General features: G+C 54.2%; 1 protein-coding gene across 9 annotated transcripts in view; it reads right to left on the reverse strand.

Moving 5' to 3' along the window:
- Sbno2 (strawberry notch homolog 2) overlaps window positions 1-18,422 on the reverse strand; it is a 48,645-nt gene that overhangs the window by 16,490 nt on the left and 13,733 nt on the right. For 5 of the 9 annotated variants that reach the window (XM_085842982.1, XM_029482431.2, XM_021173733.2 and 2 more), the window contains 3 exons: window positions 12,557-12,732; window positions 10,690-10,763; window positions 9,098-9,209 (listed from right to left, as the gene is read on the reverse strand). In XM_085842982.1, coding sequence (XP_085699108.1) covers window positions 9,098-9,209; window positions 10,690-10,763; window positions 12,557-12,637 — 267 coding nt within the window. In that variant the 5' untranslated portion in view covers window positions 12,638-12,732. Of the gene's footprint in view, window positions 1-1,695; window positions 2,128-6,445; window positions 9,210-10,689; window positions 10,764-12,556; window positions 12,733-18,257; window positions 18,402-18,422 lie in introns of those variants that run through there. The other 4 variants (XM_085842981.1, XR_003837773.2, XM_085842983.1 and 1 more) reach the window with 4 other exon arrangements.

An 18,422-nucleotide genomic window follows, 5' to 3' on the forward strand; every position in this document is an offset into this window, starting at 1 on the left:
AGCCCTGAGTATGGCCCTCAGCCTACCCAGCCTGGTGTGAGGCTGCCATCCAGGGCTTATTTTCTTAGACTCAGGAGTCTTGGACCTGGGTAACTGCCCACCTTCTCTGAGGGTTAGCATGTCCAGGGCCATTTGGTCTTACCCAGAAAAGGGGAGGCAATTGTCTGGGTATCTAGTGACTTCCTAGGGAACCCCAAGTTACCCTGGGATGCTATGGGTCTGGGTTCAATAGCCCCCACCACACAGGTCACTATGACCCCATTGTGGAGGTGGCAGCCTGCATTCAGGGGACAGGAAAGGACCTGATAGGCTTTTGAGACCCGTTTTCCCACTATATACTAGGAACAGACTTGGACAGTCACAGCCTGTGCCCTGTCACCATCCAGCACAGCACCCAGTCTGGACCCTGAACGATCCTTGGTCTCCAATATGGTGAGAAAATTCCAAGAGAACCCAGGCCTGGACAAGGGAGGAGGCAGAGGAGTTGTGAGAAGCCTGGAGCACTGGGGCTGTGTATCTCAGGGCTCTCTAGACCCAGCACCCCCACTCCCACAATGGCTCTAGCTAGTCAGTGATGGTCTCCACAGCTGTGGCGGGTGGAGGCAAACCCAGGGACTCCCACAGTGGCCTCAGCCTAAGATGGGACATCAGTTACAGCTGTCCCAGGGAGACAGCCTGAAGAAAGAGGATGGCTGATGTCCTAAAAGATCATAGACAGAGAAAGGAACTGAAGGGAAACTGAGGCACTGGAAGCAGCAGGCCACTATGGTTGAGTGTACCATGTGTAAGTCAAAAGCCCCTCACCCCGTGTGATGGGCATTACATAGGGATAGGAAGTGAGAGCCCTGAGGATTGCACGGTGCGACCCTGGGACAGTCTCACATTGTTCTGGCTGACCCTGAACCCCCAATCCTCCTACTTCCACCTTTAGTACTGGGGTGGCAGGCAAGCACCTCACCTGGAGCCTTCAATACTAGTCTAAAACTTTTACCAACCAGGCCAGTAGAGATAAACTTCCTGACCCACTTCCTCTGGGCACAGGGCTTCTGGAGTGCCTCGGTCTGACCCTGTGTTTGGCCTTGCTTAGGCCTGATAAGTAATGCCCCAGGACAATTCAGGACCCCACTCCATTGTCACTAGCTAGTCTACACAGACCCACATTGTGGGAAAGGCCACAGCGAAGGGAACTGGCAGGGACCAGCCCTTGATTGTCCCAGGTCATACAGCAAACATCTCCCCAGCCCAGGAAGGCAAACCCAGAAGAGACCCACAGAAATACAGACACCCTCCACCCCTTCTGGACTGACAACCCAGAGGAAAGATGGGCTCCTGCCTCTTCCTATCCCATCAGACCTTGCTGAGATTGAGTCCTGCCTTAGCCCACGCAGAAGTGTTGACAATTGTCCCCCTGGACCGAGGACACCCCAGCTCATCCCTTTCCCGGTACAGAGAGCAGCTGGGCCAGCTCTGGACACCTGTACCCGAGGCTCCCTCCCACAGCCATCCTCACACTGGCCACTACACTGAGCCTCAAGTCTCTGGTTTAAAAACTTCTGGCATGTTCACTGTGACTTGCCAAGAAAAGTTGAGAGTGGGCAGGGCTGGGGGCGTCCCGTGCCACAGCTCCGCCACCTGTGGGAACTCAGGGGCGCCACAGGTGGCTCTGGGTGGCCCTGCTGATCCCTGGCCAGTTACCTTGTTGAGCGCAGCGAACTGCAGCCAGAAGCGCAGCTGTGACATGGTTGGGGTGCGGGGGCGCTGAATGGTGGCCGCCGTGTCCCCCTGGAAGAGCTGCTGGGGAGCACCAGCCTCATGACCACGGCAGCCGCAGGCTCGGCGGCTCCGTCAGGGACAGAGGCAGAAGCGATCTAGCCGGCCCCATTTGCATGAGGGTTAGTCACCCGCTCTGACTTCCCCTAAGGCTGGGCTGGGTTTCAGGAAATGATGCCTGCCTGGTAAGTCAGGGCAGTTACTGGCAGAGCGCAGAGAATTACTGTAGGGGGCGGATCAGCCCAGAAGGGCTGTCAACAACGGCGCACCCTGCTGGGCCCAGAGCCTGGCCTGACCCCACTTCTCTGGGACTTCCCTTGGGGGAAGAAGCTGAAGCTTCAGTTTCCCTGGGACTCCTGAAGCATCGGGTTCTGTTTTGTGTACCAGCCCCCTTCCCACTCCACCCCACCCCCACCCCCAGGGATGATAGGGATCAGGGGTTATAGAAGCTGGGCCAGAGGAAACTGAGGCCTGGGTACCCTTCTATACCTCCCTTAAGCTGAGCTAGGGCTCCCTACCCCTTCATCAAACCACAGCCTCCAGTTTCCTCATACCAGGGTCCCAAGCGATCATTTCTGGTATTCTCAAATGAGCTGAGCTGCTAGGGAGACCCTAGGGCCACCAAAAATGGGAGAAGACACTTCCACTGTAGGCAGGCAGGGGTGCAACACAGGGGTTTGCCCCCCCCCCCCCCACAGGGCTACATTCCTGGCGGTCTCTGAGGACTTGGCCTCCTGTTGGGGGTGAGGTATCCCAGGAAGAAGGCCACCCCATGTCAGTGCTCATGGGCAGAAGGCTGAGGAGCCCAAGCCAGCAGGATCCCATCCATCAAGGAAGATCCCTGGCCATCTTGTCAGGACAGCAGGGCTGCAGGGTTCTACTAGACTCACATAGCTCAGGACACTGGCCCAGAGGCAGCACCTGGAGCTGCCCTTGCCCACCCTGGCAACATCCTGTCCCCTAGCCACAGGCACAGGCACGGAGCAAAGCCTCAATTCCAATCAGTACAGTGGAGCCAGGCATTGTGGCACATCCTTGAGAGGCTGAGGCAGGAGGACTGTAAGAACAGCCTGGGCTACACTGCAAAACCCTCTCTCAATAAACTCAAAACAGAAATCAGAGCGGGATACCACCAAGGACAGCTTAGACTCAAAAGCCAGCAGTTGCAACTGTAGCAAGGGTGTGGGGGGCTGAAGCCCGTGGCCTCTGGAGCAGTGAGCTTCTCAGACAGCAAAGTGCTGGCTTCCATCTGACTCTACAAATACCTTTCCAAAATACGCATAGGAAAACTAGGAGCACCCACAGCAGTGAGTCACTGCACTAACATGGGAAGAGCTGGTGTCCACCAATGCATACAGCACAGCACGCATTGTCCACAGGCAGGAGTATTATACAGCCATGAACGAGAGACTCCAGCATGGAGGGACCTCAAGGACAGTGCTCAGAGACAGCCAAACACAAGAGCACAGAGGGCCTGGGGCTCCAAGGGCTTCGAATGAGATAGAATACTCTGTCATGGGGCTATGCTTTCCTTTGAGGAGACAGAATGTTCTAGATAGAGGTGAGGGCTGCCTGTGTCTACAGTCTATGCATCCAAGACTAATCTCGAGCTCCTGCCTCTCCCGTGGGTGCTGAGTACTTTGAAGGGACAGCTGTCTGTAAGAACTGAAGGCCCTGTGCTGGTGGCGCACGCCTTTAATCCCAGGTCTTGGGAGGCAGAGCCAGCCTGGTCTGCAGAGTGAGTTTCAGGACAGCCAGGGCTACACAGAGAGACCCTGTCTTGGGGGTTAGGGGTGTACAGGGATTGATGGAACCAATATGAAAAACTGAAGTCTCAAAACACCCAAACTGTGAGAGTACAGAGGCCTGAGGGTGCTCCCAGGGGTCAGAGTCGGGTAGGTATGAGGAGATAGGGTGGCAGGAGGGGGTCACTCTGCCTCTCAGCCCCTGGAGGCCAGGCATGTGAGCTGTCAGCCAAGAGAGATCTAAGGGCCAAGAGAACACAAGCCCAGGGCTCAGAGGGGCTGGGGCCAGTGAGCCTGGGATGAGGGAGAGCTGGGAACATGGGAACGAGGGACATGAGGACTTTAGCACAAGAGTCATTTGTGTGGCCTGTGCTGACCCTGATGGATAGGGCCAAGCTAGAGTACAAGGCCTGATGGTGGGATGTTTGCTGATGTGGCTGATGGCCAGGGTGAGAGTCATGGGCACGGAGGGCAGGGACAGAGTTGTGGGCACCCTTGACTCCCAGACTGGTCTTTGGATCTGGCAGAGGCAGTGGGAGTGGATGTCCCTTAGAGGGACAGCCTGAACCATCAGAGCTTGGGTTTAATTCTCTACTGCATCTCCTTCTGCCTTGGCTCCTCATTTTCCTGACCACTTGGTATCGGGCTGTGTGGCCAGGCTGGGGATTCCCTGTACCACAGTGAGGGGATAGAGCAGGGCAGGGAGGGCTGCTTGCCTAACATGGGAGGCTCCTGTGCAGAGAGGCAGGGCTGGCCTGGATAGGTGCAAGCAGCCAGCAGGTCATCCCAACTGCTAAAGTGACAAAGTGGCTCATGTAATCCCAACTCTCAGGAGGCTGAGGCAGGAGCCTTGTCACCAGGTCAAGGCCAACCTGGGCTACATAAGACTTTCATCTTAAGAAAAATGAAATGAAGTCAGGCGTGGTGGTGCACGCCTTTAATCCCAGCACTCGGGAGGCAGAGGCAGGCAGATTTCTAAATTCAAGGCCAGCCTGGTCTACAAAGTGAGTTCCAGGACAGCCAGGGATACACAGAGAAACCCTGTCTCGAAACACCCCCCCCCCAAAAAAAAAAAGAAAAATGAAATGAGTCAGGCCTGGCAGTCTTTAGTCTCAGCACTTAGGAGGCAGGTGAGTGTGAGTTTAAGGCCAGCCTGGTCTAAATAATGACTTCTAAGGACAGTCAGGCCTATGTAGAGAGACCCTATCTCAAAAACAAAACAAACAGAGAGAGCTAACAGAGTTGGTACCCAGCATGCAGAGAGCCTGGGTTTTTATCCCAGACACCATACAAACCATGAATGGAAGCAGAGGAGTGAAGATCAGGAGTTCAAGGTCATTCTCAGCTACATAATGAGTTCAGGGCTAACCTGCACTGAGCACACTATAAAACATGTAACAATCAATCAATCAATCAATCAATAAAATATCCTGTTAGGACAGCCTATGTCTGGCCCCGGCTCCTGAGAACAAAGTCATTGCAGAAATACTAAGCTACTGTGAGGTCCCACGGGGTCAGGGTGAATTTTTACCCAACTACAGGAGTGTCACTACGAGACTGAGGGACAGACACAAGGAGAAGGGGTAATACAGGAGGCTGGAGACAGTTTCAGGGGTACATGGGAGCCTGGGATGATGGGAGTGGCCAGGGAGGCACTATGCAGATTGCCTGGGCCACCAGGCTCACCATTTGGGAGAGACTGGTTCTTAAATGGTTTTGGCTCCAGTCCCCGACACCCTGCCCACTCCTGCCTCTCCAAAAGAGTATAGCCTGGACCACAGTGTGTATGGAATTCGATGTACAGGGTCTCCACTGCCCACCTCTTACACGAAGCAGCAGCCAATGTGGCTTCCTGTAAGCTAGCGCCCCTCTCTGGCTCTCTTTTTCCCCCGATGCCAGTAAACTGTTGGGCAGGCAGTGGCCAGACCTCTGATCCTGACTAGCATTTGCGGAGTAGTCAATGCAGCCACTGGGAGGGAGGTGGGAGGTGGGAGGTAGGAGTCGGGAGGCGGGAGGCGGCATCGCTCCTTCCTGAGCTTGTGAGCTCATCTAGTTTCCCAGCAGCTGGCCAAGTGAGCATGTTACGGGACATACAGCCTTGGAGGGAAGTGGAGGCCTGGGGTGCGGGCCTACCTGTGCACACCGGGGTCCTGGAGGCTGCCTTCCCTGTACAGGGGCTGGGGGTAATGAGAGACAGGACCATGACCAAGAAGGTGGGGTCTGCATGGCTTTGCATCCATACAGGGAGCCTCAGGAAAGGTGCAGCAGGGCTTGGGTGAGCCCTGGGAACAGAGGAGTCCCAGGGCATTCCAGGAGGGGACAGCCCGAGAGGCCTGGGGAGAGTGCAGAAGAGATGGCTCCAGGTAGCAGGTCCTTCCCACAGCCTCTGGCACCCCTCTCATGACACAGGCTTTGCCCCAAGTGTGCTGTACCTGCCCTCCTGAGGTAAGAACCAAGGCCCCCACACCCAGTACACAAGACTTCACTACCAGCTTACAGTTGTCACCTCTACCCACACTTCCACTCCTGGGTATGTCCTCGAGAACCACAGGAACAAGTCCCCATGGAAACTCTGCCATCCTCGATGGTCAGATGGATAAACAAGCTCTGCAGAAGATGAGCAGACAGCACATAGGCAGAGTGTCACTCAGCCATGAGAGGTAGAGACACAGGCCATAGTGTAGAGGGGCTTCAAGACACTGTGAGAGACCCAGACACAAAGGTCACACTGTGTGGAACTCCATAACAGGAAATGTCCAGAGCAGGAGAATCTAGAGACAGGAAAAGGATTCTTGGGGGCTGGGGACTAAGGAGGGAAAGATGGTAGGTAGTTCATGGGATGGGTGACATGGTAGCTTGGGAGTCACATGATGTCTCAACTAAAAAAACTCAAGAATGGAGACAAGAGCAGGTGTCGGGTAGCCACGCACCTGCACGCCCAGGGTGGGTATTCCCACAGGGGACTGTGGAGCTGTTCCGGTCACCGAGCAGGGCTATCAGAGCCTATGGGGAGGGCTCCATGCCACCTGGAGATTGGAGGGCTGAGCAGGAGTACACGGGCCCTTCCCTTGTAGAAGTAGGAGGCCGAGGGCTGGGGCCGGCTGCAAAGGAAGGCAGGGCTCCAGGGACTGTCAGGCACTCAAGACACTCTGTGGGATCCTGAAATGACCAGTGTGTGCTGTGCTGGGTCCAGTCAGCAGATACTGGGGCCCCAAGGGTCAAAGTTATGCAGCACTGTGGGACATGTATGCTGTGGGAAGGGTTCCCACAGCTCACAGCAGAAGGACGAAGAGCAGAAGATGGCAGACATCAGAGGCGACTTTCAAGATGCAAGTGCACAGGAGGCTCCTACCCACAGGGAAGGGACAGACTGAATGGCAGACAATATTTGGTTTCTTCTATTTCTCTTTCTGTTAGTTTTCTAGTTGCTTCGAGATAAACTCTGAGGATATAGCCCAGAAACACCTAAAACCTCCGTCCTCCTGCCTGGCTTCCTGAGTAGAGAGTGAGAACACAGGAAGCCATCCACAGACTTTCCTCGTGTACGGGTCAGTCATGTGACTCATCTCTTTTCTCTTTTTGCTTCTTCTGCCAGGAAACTCGGGGCTCATGGTTAGTTCCTAGCTCTGGGTCCAAGCAGAGGTGGGTTTTCTGTTGTCTCCTGGTTCATACCATGGTAGGGAACATGTCCACACAGAGCACACAGGTAGCATGAGGGTATCCGCTTTCTTGCCACTGGAACAAACTGTGGAAAGCTGTGTCCTGAAGCCACCTGCAAGGCGGATCCACGCCCACTCGGGTGGGGCTGGGCCACACCCACATCTCCAGGATGCTCAGCCCCTCCCCTGCAGAGGGCACGGAGCAGGGCCTCTGAGGGCCACAGGGAGATGTCCCCAGCTCAGGGGCCTCACTTAAGCCACTCTTCATGTCCTTTCTGACCTGTGGTAAGGCTTGGCTCAGGTCTGGCTCCTTCTTGTTCTGTGGAATCCGAGGCCATCCATGGCCTGGGGAGATGAGGGAGGTAGAGGCAAGTGACAAGCTCAGGCCCACAGTCAGAGGCTAGGATAGAATCCCCTGCTCCAACCTTCTGTGGACAGGGCGACAGGCATAAGGGTAGGCCCCTCCACAGGCATTCAGGGGGCAGTGTGTACAGGACACACAAACACCAAGTATTCAATAAATGCTCACCCAATGGATGGTGATGCCCATCTGCCAGTGAGAGATAACAGGCAGCCACCACTTTGCCAGATGTGTGTGACAAATGGGGTTCAGACAAGCAGATCACGTGAGTACAGCTGGCAGGAGGGGGGCGGGGAAGCTCACCTCTGGGAGTTTTGGCCACAGGGAGGCAGATGTGGGCCTTTGACATCAGAAGAGAGATGGAGACACATAGACACAAAGGCAGAGGGCAGAGACAGAGACAGGGAGACACACACAGAGACAGAGCCTGATTGGGTGATCTTGGTCACCAGCTTTACAGCTGGAATCAACTCACCCAAGCCACTGGGCACACCTGGTGGGGAGGCTCGTGCCTGGACCCCCCTAAACCTTGGCCACACCTTCCAGTGGCAGCCCACATAAGAGGGTGTGGAAGGAGAATGCTTTTGCTTTTTGCCTGCTTGCCCTCACTCTCGCTGGCAGGTTCATCCACCCTGCTGGTGAGGCACTCCCTCGCTGGTGTCAGAACCCTGTTCTTCAGGATTCCAGTGCAGACCCAAGACCAGCATCCCCTAGGAATCCTACAGGACTCCAGCACTGGATCTGGACTGCTGGGACATCCAGCTTCAAGGACTGAGCAACTAAAGACAACCGCTGAGCACAGACAATAAGCCACTCTACTGAGGGGCCACTCATGTCTGTATCTATCTGCATGTGTGTGTGACACATACTACATGTTCATTATACATGTACATATATTCATTCATCAGTTCTATTCCTTCAGAAACCTAACACACAGAGACAGAGACACAGGCAGACAGAGACACTCAGGCAAACAAGGCAGAGAGATGGGGGCTAGCAGAAGTGGCTTCCTTGTGGTGGTCTGAGGAGCCTCTTTACATTTCTAGAGATATGTGTCTGCCACTGCCCAGTTGCTGAGCAGAGACCCCTAGACAGTTCACTGCTACAAGTCCCTGGGTGGTATGAGAGGGACTGGTGGGTAGCCACCCTGGTGTCCCATGGGGAATGGGATTCAACTCTTTCCTGTGATCTGTGGGTGAGCTTTTTGGCCACAGATGCTGCACAGAGCACAGACACTTGTGTGGAGGCTTTGGGGAAATCCCACCACAGTGCCAGTGTGAGGCAGGCATGAGACCCTATGGTGTCCAGTGAGGATGGCCTAGCAGTGGGCACAGACCCTGGTAGCCCTCAGCCTTCCTCATACAGCTCCGGACACCACTCCGAGGCAAAGTCTTAAAGGCCAGTGACAGACCCCAATCCTAGGATGCCACAGCCAGTCTGGCTGGCTTGATCCTCCCTGTCCAAATCAGCCTCAAAGCCCTGTCTCAATCAGCCCCACTGAAGACCAGTGGCCACAGTGACAGCTCAGGGCCCCATGCAGTGGGCATGAGGGTGGCCATTACCTGAGGAAAGTCGCTGCTCTTGGAGAAGAAGCTGGGGACGGTGGCTGTGGTGGGGTAGCTGGTTTCAGGGCAAGACTGGCCACCAAGGAATGGGGTGGAACCCACGAACTGTCTGCAAAAAGAAGTAAGAATGGTGACCATGGGCCTGGGGACAGAGGATCACAGCATTTCTTCTAGCTGCTGGGAGCTTAGCCACAGGGCAGTCATGATCCAGCCCTGTGCTTCAGACACATACCTTAGAACATCCTAGGGCAGACTTGAAACAGTCCACCAAGCAGCCCTTCCTACATGGCCCGTCAGACTCCAGGACAGGACAAACAAGTACAACCTAAGACCCTCCCTGTGTCCTCTCCCTGCCCAATTTTGTACCTTGCCCTATTTCTCCATGGCCAAGAAGAGTGAGGAGGGCGTGGCCAGAGCACAGGCCAGTCGATTCCTGGCCACCTCTCTCCCACCTGAGAAATGATGTCCTGCAGGTGAGGGGCTGAACTCACTGGGCTGGGGGTGGGGCCCCAGAGCTTCTCTGCTCAGAGCTCCAACTCCTTGAGTCCTGGGGCAGAGAGACAGTAGCCATCCCAAGGCCTCTACCTCTTATCTGAGGAGGTTTGCTAAGACAAATGTGAAGGCAGACAGGGTGCAGCTGTTAAGTTTACATAATACACCCCAGAGCCCTGCACTGGGCAGCCAGCTTCATGCAGGTGAGAAGGGTGTGGCCACACCTCTAACCTCAGCCCTGGAAGAGGTAGACACAACCAAGAGTGGTGAGCTCTAGGTCGTGTGACAGATCCAGGCTCAGAAATCAAGGTAGGTCAGGCATGGCAGCCCACACCTTTAAGGAGGCAGAGGCAGGCTGATCTCTGTGAGTTTGGGCCAGCCTGGTCTACAGAGCAAGCTCCAGGACTGCCAGGGCTCTGTTAAACAGAGAAACCAAAGAAACTCCAAAACCAAAAGAACAAAGAAAAGACCCAGGTACGTGGGGCTAGAGAGACGGCTCAGTGTTTAAAGAGTACTGGCTGTCATACCAAAGGACCCGCATTCCCAGCATCCACACAGCAGCTCACAACCATCTATAAACACTAGTTCTAGGACAGCCAATGCCTCTGTGGCATCCATGTCATATACAGACATATGTGCAGTCAAAACACCTATGAACTGAATGTGACAGTCCCCCTTTAATCCTAGCAGTCAGGAGGCAGAGGCAGAGGGATATTTGAGTTCCATGCCAGCCTGGTCTACATAGGGAACTCTAGTCATGGATACAGAGTGAGGCCCTCCCTCAAATGGGAAAAAGAAAAAAAAAAAACCATAGTGAGTGACTGAGGGAGCTAGCCACCACTGACCTCCTCCAGCTCCACATGTACAGGTGCACACATGTAAGCGCAGACGCACACACACTTGCAGGAGGAATCTCAAGTACCCAGGAAGTTCAGACCACAGGGCATCTCCCCAGGCAAACTCCTTCTAAGCCTTTAAAAGCCAGGCCTCTCTGGGTGCCCCAGAGCCCATCCTCCAGCAGCCTCATCCATTTCCAACCCAGATGATGAGACATAGGGCTCACAAAGAGGGGGGTGAGGCCTCACAGTAACACTTACTGGTTTTCACTGGAGAAGGTGGGGTACAATGACGGTGAGAAACTGCCCCACCAAGGACAGTGCAGAAGTCGGTTCTGCAAACACAGAAACATAGGCATCAGGTGTGGGAGGAAAGCAGACCCTGGTGTGCAAGGGACAGGGGTCCTGGAGAACCAGGCTGTCAGCTAGGGTCTCAGCTGCCCCACACATGACAAGAGCCATGGGGACTGCTGAGAGGCCGATGGAGAGAAGGACATGCCGAGTATGGGTGCATGGCCCCAGAGGGCTCAGTATGTCCCCTTCCAAAAAGAGCCTGGACACTGTGCTGGGAGGGGCTGGAGACATGCTCAGAGGCAGAGCCCCCTCTCCCAAACTCCCCAGTGAGAGGATGGAGGTGGGGCTCAGGGATGGAGCCCCTGTCTAGAATCCCCACCCCCACCCTGGGGGGGTTGGGAGTGGATTAAGCTGGGAGTGTGTGTGTGACTCCAGGCTCTGAGGCCCAAAGTGTACCCTGGAAAAGCTGAGGTTCACCCAAAACCTCTTCAACAGGGGACCTATCCCTATTCCTAATGGGGCTTTGCTCCTGCCCTAAGTGCATATCGCTGGAATGGCACCATAAGATAGATACATGCTGTGCTCCCAGCTCAGTCCACTGACAGTCCACCACCTCTGCTTCTGTCTCTGGAATCCTGTGAAATCACACCACAGTATGGATGGAGGAGGAGAAGGCAGCACTATTTATAACAGAGGAAACTGGACTCTCTCCAAAGGCCCGACAATAGGGAAATAATTAAGTAAATTATGGGCTGTGGATGAAGGAACAGTGGGCGGGGAACAGAGAGGGCCAAGTAGAGAGATTAGGAGCTGGACATGGCCTGCTTGCTACTGGCCACAGTTACTGGATGCCAGCCAGGGTTTCTGAGTTGCAAGTGACATTATGGGTATTGGTCGCTGTTGCTTCCACCACCCCAAAATCTGGAAGCTCCATTAATGATATTTCCTCTTCCATGCTCCCCCACAGGAGCGCGTGATAGTGCAGCTGGGCATGGTGTGGTCCTGGGTCAGCGGCAGCCTACATAGCTGTTTCAGTGCCTGAGGGCCCTGTCACCCCACCTGTGTCCCTGGGACTGCGCTACAGCATAGCTCTGGCTTACCCTCATCCTGTCTGACCACTTACTTCCTGTGTCCTGGAACACTGTGGGAGTCCTGCATCCTTGGGGCCTGGGACAGCATGAGCAGCCCCTGCCAGGAATCCTAGCACTCAGGAAGCTGAGGCAGGAGGACAACCATGAGTTCCAGGCCAGTCTGGGTTACAGACTGAGACCCTGTCTCAAAGAACCCAGAAGCAAGTCTGGGTTCAGGACTCGGTTTACAGCACACAAGCATGGGGCTCAATCCCTAGTCCCACATATATGGGCGTGGGGACATGCCTATCACCTGGCTTCCGGAAGATGGAGCTAGGAGTTCAAGATCACTCTATACATGCAAACTTGAGGCCAGTCTGGGTTACAGGAAACCCAGCATTGAAAAAGCAAAATAAGGGGGGTGGGTATGGGGGTCTTTTGGGATAGCATTGGAAATATAAATGAGGAAAATACCTAATAAAAAATTTAAATTAAAAAAAAAAAGAAAAAGAAAAAACCAAAACCAACAATAAGACAACAAAAGCCCTTCCTTCCATGGCAAACTGTGGGGCAGGAGACGTGAGGGGAAGATGCTGTGGGCCAAGATCAACCCAGAGGTCAACCCTTTTTTTCAATCGGGGACATATCACGACCATGGGGGTATCAGGGCAGCTGGGGAGCAGAAAGTGCTGTCATGATCCGAGTGCCCTCAAGAAATCTGCTTTGTCCCCTGGGGTGGTTTCAAGATCAAGGACAAGGATCACCTGTAGCTGGATGCCACCTCCAGGGGGTGGGAGCTCATGTGGAGGGAAGTCCCCATCCATGGTGGGTTCCACTGCCAGCATCAGGCAGGTGGAGGCGGCGCTCCGCAACCCTCGGGTGGCGGCTATCTGGACTTCTTACTCTGTGGTGCTGGCAGCGGCAGTTGTAATGTCATATCCTGTGGTGGGAGAGGAAGCCATCATGAAAGGACTGTGCAGGTTCCCCAACTCCTGGCAAGCCTATCTGGAAAATGTGGCTCCTGCCCCACTGTGACCATAAGCACTGGTCATAGCATGGCCGCTGCCCATTGGATCAAGCTGCTGTAGTAGCACAGGCTGAGGCTGGCACTGTGACCCGACAGGGAGGGTCAGGCAGGACCTCTGAAGACACTGCAGACACCGAGAGCATATCAGGAAACCTAAACACCTCAGAAGAACCCCAGAAGTTCCCTCTGAGCCAGACCCTACAGAGCCTGCTCAGGTGTCCCTGGCTGGAGGGTGGTGAACCCTAAGCCCAACATGGTCAGACACAGGACAACTATGCCCTGCCCCAGGTCTGTGACACAGACTGGAGCACATCAAGGTCCCCAAGCTCCCCCCATACCCCCCAGCCTAGAACAGAGTCCCAGACCATCCAGGAGGGTGGTGGAACTCAGGCGGGCAACACAAGGTTAATCACCAGAGACAGGAAGGGGAGATGGACGCCGCCCAGCCAAGCCCTGGAGCAGAGCGGGGGCCTTCCAGTAACTGCCCACAGCCCAGGCCACAAGTAGCAGGCAGTGGCTTGTGTAATCCAGCCAGGGGAAGCCAGCCTGCCTGCCTGGGGATGCTGGCAGGAGGGAGGGAAAAGGGCCCAGTGGGCAGAGGCAAGACTGCCAGCAAGGCCAGAAGTCATGCTCTGCACCAGTCCCAGCTATGAAGGCCAGCTGCCCAGCAAGCCCAGACCTGGGAGTCTGGTCACAACTGGATGCACTCACAGAGGCTCATGGTGGATGGATACTGTGTGATCTGGGGGACTGGTCGAACTCATATTTTGGGGTGAACTGGGGATGTGGCTCAGTGATGAATGTTTGCCTAGCAGGTGGCCTTGAGTTCTGCAAGCCTGTCATCACAGCACTTGGGAAACTGAGGAAGCAAGGTAACAAGTTCAAGACCAGCCTGGGCTATAGAGTGTGACTACCTCAAAAAAAAATAAACCTAAGCTGTGGGGCCATGGCGTGGGTATTCGCCAGGCACAGAGGAAGCCTTGGGTCTGATCCCCAGCACCCCATAAACAAGCTGTAGTGCTACCCACGCCATCCTGGCACTAGGGAGGTGGGGCAGGGAAATGGGGAAGTCAAGATCATCCTGGGCTACATAGGAAATTAGAGGCCAGCCTGAGCTACACAAGGCCATGTCCTGCAAATAAAAAAAGGAACTGGAGAAATGCTGTACTAGGTTGGAATGCTCACTGCGCAGACTCAGATCTCCAGCACCTGCTGGGCATGACCACACTTACTTCTAGCCCCAGCAGTGACTACAAGACACTACCAGGTTCAGTGAGAGACGGACGGTGAGACACAAAGGTGTTGTACACACCTGTCATCCCAGCACTAGGAAGGCTGACACAGGATGGTCAGGAGTCTGAGGTCACCCTCAACAACACAGCAAGCTCAAGGATTAGCCTGTGCTACATTAAACCATATTTTAAGTATTTACTTTAACTATATGTGTATGAGCATTGCCTGTACCTGTCTGTGCATCGTGTATATGCCTGGTCCCCGCAGAAGCCAGAGAGGGCACTGGGTCCCCTAGAACTGGAGTTACAGATGGTTGTGAGCTGTCATGTGGGTACAGGGAATTAAACTTGGGTTCTCTGCAAAAGCAGACAGTGCTCCTAACCACTGGGCTGTATCTCCGGCCCAAGAGCCTATTTTGTTCTGTTCTGTTCTGTTCTGTTCGGTTCGGTTCGGTTTGGTTTGGTTTGGTTTTTGAGACAGGGTCTCTCTGTGTAGCCCTAGTTGTCCTGGAACGATCTCTGTAGACCAAGCTAGCCCAGAACTCAGAACTCCACCTGCCTCTGCCTCCTGAGTGCTGAGATGTGCACTACCACCACCTTGTTTTGTTTTTAAGCAAAGGAATAAGGCAGAGAGTGATAAAGTCCTTAGGTCTCTGGGTATGTACCCAAACAAGCATGTATGTACACACACCACATACACACACACACACACACACACACACATGGTGGGAGGGAGAGAGAGGATGGCCGACACAGAAAGAGGGAGGGAGGGGAGAGGGGGGAGACAGGGGGAGAGAAAGAGACTGATTGATTGATTGATTGACTGATGACTGATTGAGGGGCATAGCAGGCCAGCCCTGGCTCCATGTTGGCAGCTGACAGGCTGCAGAGGCTGAAAGGCTCAGACATTCCTCTGCCACAGCCTTTGCCTCCCAACCACACTCCCTGAGGGCAGACCCTCCTTTATCCTGAGAGCCCAGCCCTGTGGTGTCCTCATAGGCTCCCAGGAGACGGACCCCACCCCTAGGTATGCACTGGCTGGGGGCTGCTGTCTTAGAGAGTAGAGAGAATGGTTATCTCAGGCGGTCCTCGGTCTTTGGGACTCTGCAGCAGCAGGCTTGGCTGCACTGTGCTGTATCCTCTCCTCTCCCACTAGGGAGCACCCGTGCTCCCTTCTGTCCTGAGTGGAGCACTGCTGCTCCCTCCTGTCCTGGAAGGCAAGGGTCATGCTTGGTGAGTCAGGACCAAGTGGAGGTTGGGGGCTGTGCTTTCCGTGATCCTAACTGGCTCCTCTGACCAGGCAAAGAGCTCACCGGTGAACCTGGGGTGGGTGGGGACAACATGGGTACCTATCCAGGCAGCCACTGAGCACCATTAATTATAGAGGAAGTAGCCAGGCGCTTACAACACAGGCAAGCCAGCAATATGGCAAAGCCCTAGAAAGGGTCTGGTGGTTCCTTAAGGGTTAAACAGAGCTGTTACAAGGCTCAACAATTCTGCTTTTAGCTATGTGCCCAAAGCTAGGTCCACACAAACTCCAGGTGAAAGTCAAAACCTCACCATTCACACAGCCCAGGCTCCACCGAGAGACGGTGTGTAGCACCCACATACTGAAATATTGCACAGCCATGAACAGGGACACTTGGGAAGAGAACCAAGCACAAACCAGTGTGGGACTCCATGACAAGAACATGCATGCAGAATACAGGCTGACAAGAGCAAAGAAACGATCCCTGCAAGCCAGCCTCCAACCTCCATACACACCCCATGGTCAACACACACACACACACACACACACACACACACACACACACACACACACACAGAGTAATAAGTAAACATTTGAGACACAGAGCTGGACTCCTGAGTGCCGGGCTGTGGAGAAGACGTCTGCACCTGCTGCTCACTCGCATGATCCCCTTTGGCCACCATCACAGGGCAGGGCACCATCCGTGCTAGAAGCCACAGCATGGCACCACATCTTCCATCCTTCCCAGCATGCCCTACAGTCATCCTACCTCCCAAGATGCCCATGTCTAGGCATCCTGCCCCACACTGACTTGCTCTCTCTGTAGTCTGTCCCCCAGTTATCTGTTTCCTGTCTTGAACGTACACCACAGGGCATCTAGTCAGACACTCACACTGACAGAATAAACTCAGGTGGGGACTGGCAAGATGGCTCAGTGGATAAAGACTTTTTATGGACAGTGTCTATGTTGAACAGGCTGGCCTTGAACTCAGAGCTCCACCTATATCTGTCTCCAAATGCTGGGATTAAAGGCTGCGCTGTCACACACGCCCTGCTGAATCCTCTGGACAAAAGAACAGTATTTTGCACGCACATGTGCAAGTAGACACATACACTAAATACATGTAATAAGCAAATTTCTGAGTCAGGTGTGCACCACACTGCACCTGCGGACCAGAGGGCATGGAAGCGCCTTCTGCTAGCAGCCTGTTGTGTTTACATTTAGGTGTGTGTCTCATACCAGGAGTGGTACAGGCTAGGCACTGCTTTCCTCCCTACTCCCGATAGGAGACAGACTCCAAGCAGTGATCTTGGTCAATCTGCAGGATCACATGGCTTCCTTCTGCCACCACATTCCAGAGAGCTGTAACAGTATTCTAGAGCAGCTGAGGGTGGCAAAGCATAAGTCAGAGGAGAACAGGCCTGGATAACACAGGGTGGCTTCAACCTGCCTTGCTCCTCCCTTTTCTGAGACTGACTCAGGTCCCTCTACACATGGGGAGGATGTGGGGGTCCCACCCACATGCAGCCTCTCAGGACCTCCAGGTTTCTGAAGACACAAGGGCTTCAAGGAGGCCACACCAGGTCCCTATTCTGTTCTTGGAAACCTGATCAGAGAGCAGTAAAATGTGCCTGCAGGCTCAACACTCAGGAAGCTAAGGCAGGAGGATTCTGCCAAGTTCTTAGACAGCGTGAGCTTCAGATGGAGACTCTACATCAACACAAGAAAGTTAAGCCAGGCAGTGGCGGCGCACGCCTTTAATCCTAGTACCTGGGAGGCAGAGGCAGGCGGATTTCTGAGTTCAAGGCCAGCCTGGTCCACAGAGTGAGTTCCAGGACAGCCAGGGCTACACAGGGAAACCCTATCTTGAAAAACAACAACAACAACAACGAGACAGACAGACAGACAAGCTGGGGTTAGGGCTTAGTGTGAAAAGCCCTGTCTGGCATGCATGAAGCTCTGGGTTTGACCAATGTTGGTGCATACCTGTCATTCTAGCCTGTGACCAAGAATGCAGAGAGCTGGGAAGGAAGGTGTGGTGGCATACCCGTTTAATCACAATATCTGTGAGTAGGTGCTGGGCCAACTTGGGCTCCAGACAAAACACAAAACAAAGAGCCGCCCTAAGGTGGAGAGGCCCTCCAGTCCCTAACAGCCCCTCTGGCCTCCGTACTGTGCAGCGGCTGCTGGCCCTCCAGACGCCTCGTGGTGCTTCAGCTGTGAGTTACCATCTCTGGAATCACCCCCGGAAGTGATGTCCAGGCATCTGCTGCCTAGCAGGGACCAGCCAGACTGTCCTGGGTGGGACAATGTAGGAGGAACAGGGCTAGGGCCTAGCAGACAGACAGTGTAGAGCCCTGGTGCTCACCCTTCACCATGACTGACCCACACGCCTCACATTCCCAAATCCAGTGAGTGCCTGGCCCCGGGCCCTAGCCCAGGCAGCAGGAGGCTCAGCTCCTGTGAGGTGGAGTCCTAGGCCATTCAGATGCCTAGTTAGGTTCAACTGGTTCAGCTATCGCTGTCCAGTGGGAAGAACATTATGGTCATCTCAGGTCCTAGAGACCCAGCCTTTGGTCACAGAGACTAGGGTCAGGTAGCCCCTTCCTCTGTACAGACATTGGCCTTTTTGGAACCTTTGGGGCCAGTTCCATGGGGAAGAGTCTGAACAGCTGGGAGCTTGCTAGAAGAGGTGCCAACTGCAAACATATTTAGAGGTGTGTCCATTCACAGATGGAAAAGGGCCAGCTGAGATGACCTGGACTCTTGGGGTTTGGCAGGGATGTGTTGAAGTTGACAAAATCCATTGATAGTGAGCCGCTGGCAAGGAGAAGAGGAGGGTTCTAGGTTGGGCTCTACCGAGGAGAGCCTCAATCCCTTATCAGGGGATTCTAAGCCTCACCCCCAGCCCCTTACTGGGAACTCTAGATGGGGTTCTACTAAGTCACTGCCATACCTGGTGTTTTGTTGGCTTTTTTGTTGTTGTTTTGGTTGAAAAAAAAAAGTGAATCGAATCATCTCCAAAACCAAGCTGATTTGGTGACAGGCAGACATGGGCAGACCTATGAGTGCAGAGAGCCACTGGATCCAAGGCTGTGACCTGGAAACAGAAACTTCCAGA

Source organism: Mus caroli, unplaced genomic scaffold (genome assembly GCF_978045245.1).
Source record: "Mus caroli unplaced genomic scaffold, Mus_caroli_1 scaffold_9, whole genome shotgun sequence".
NCBI classification, from domain to species: Eukaryota; Metazoa; Chordata; class Mammalia; order Rodentia; family Muridae; genus Mus; species Mus caroli.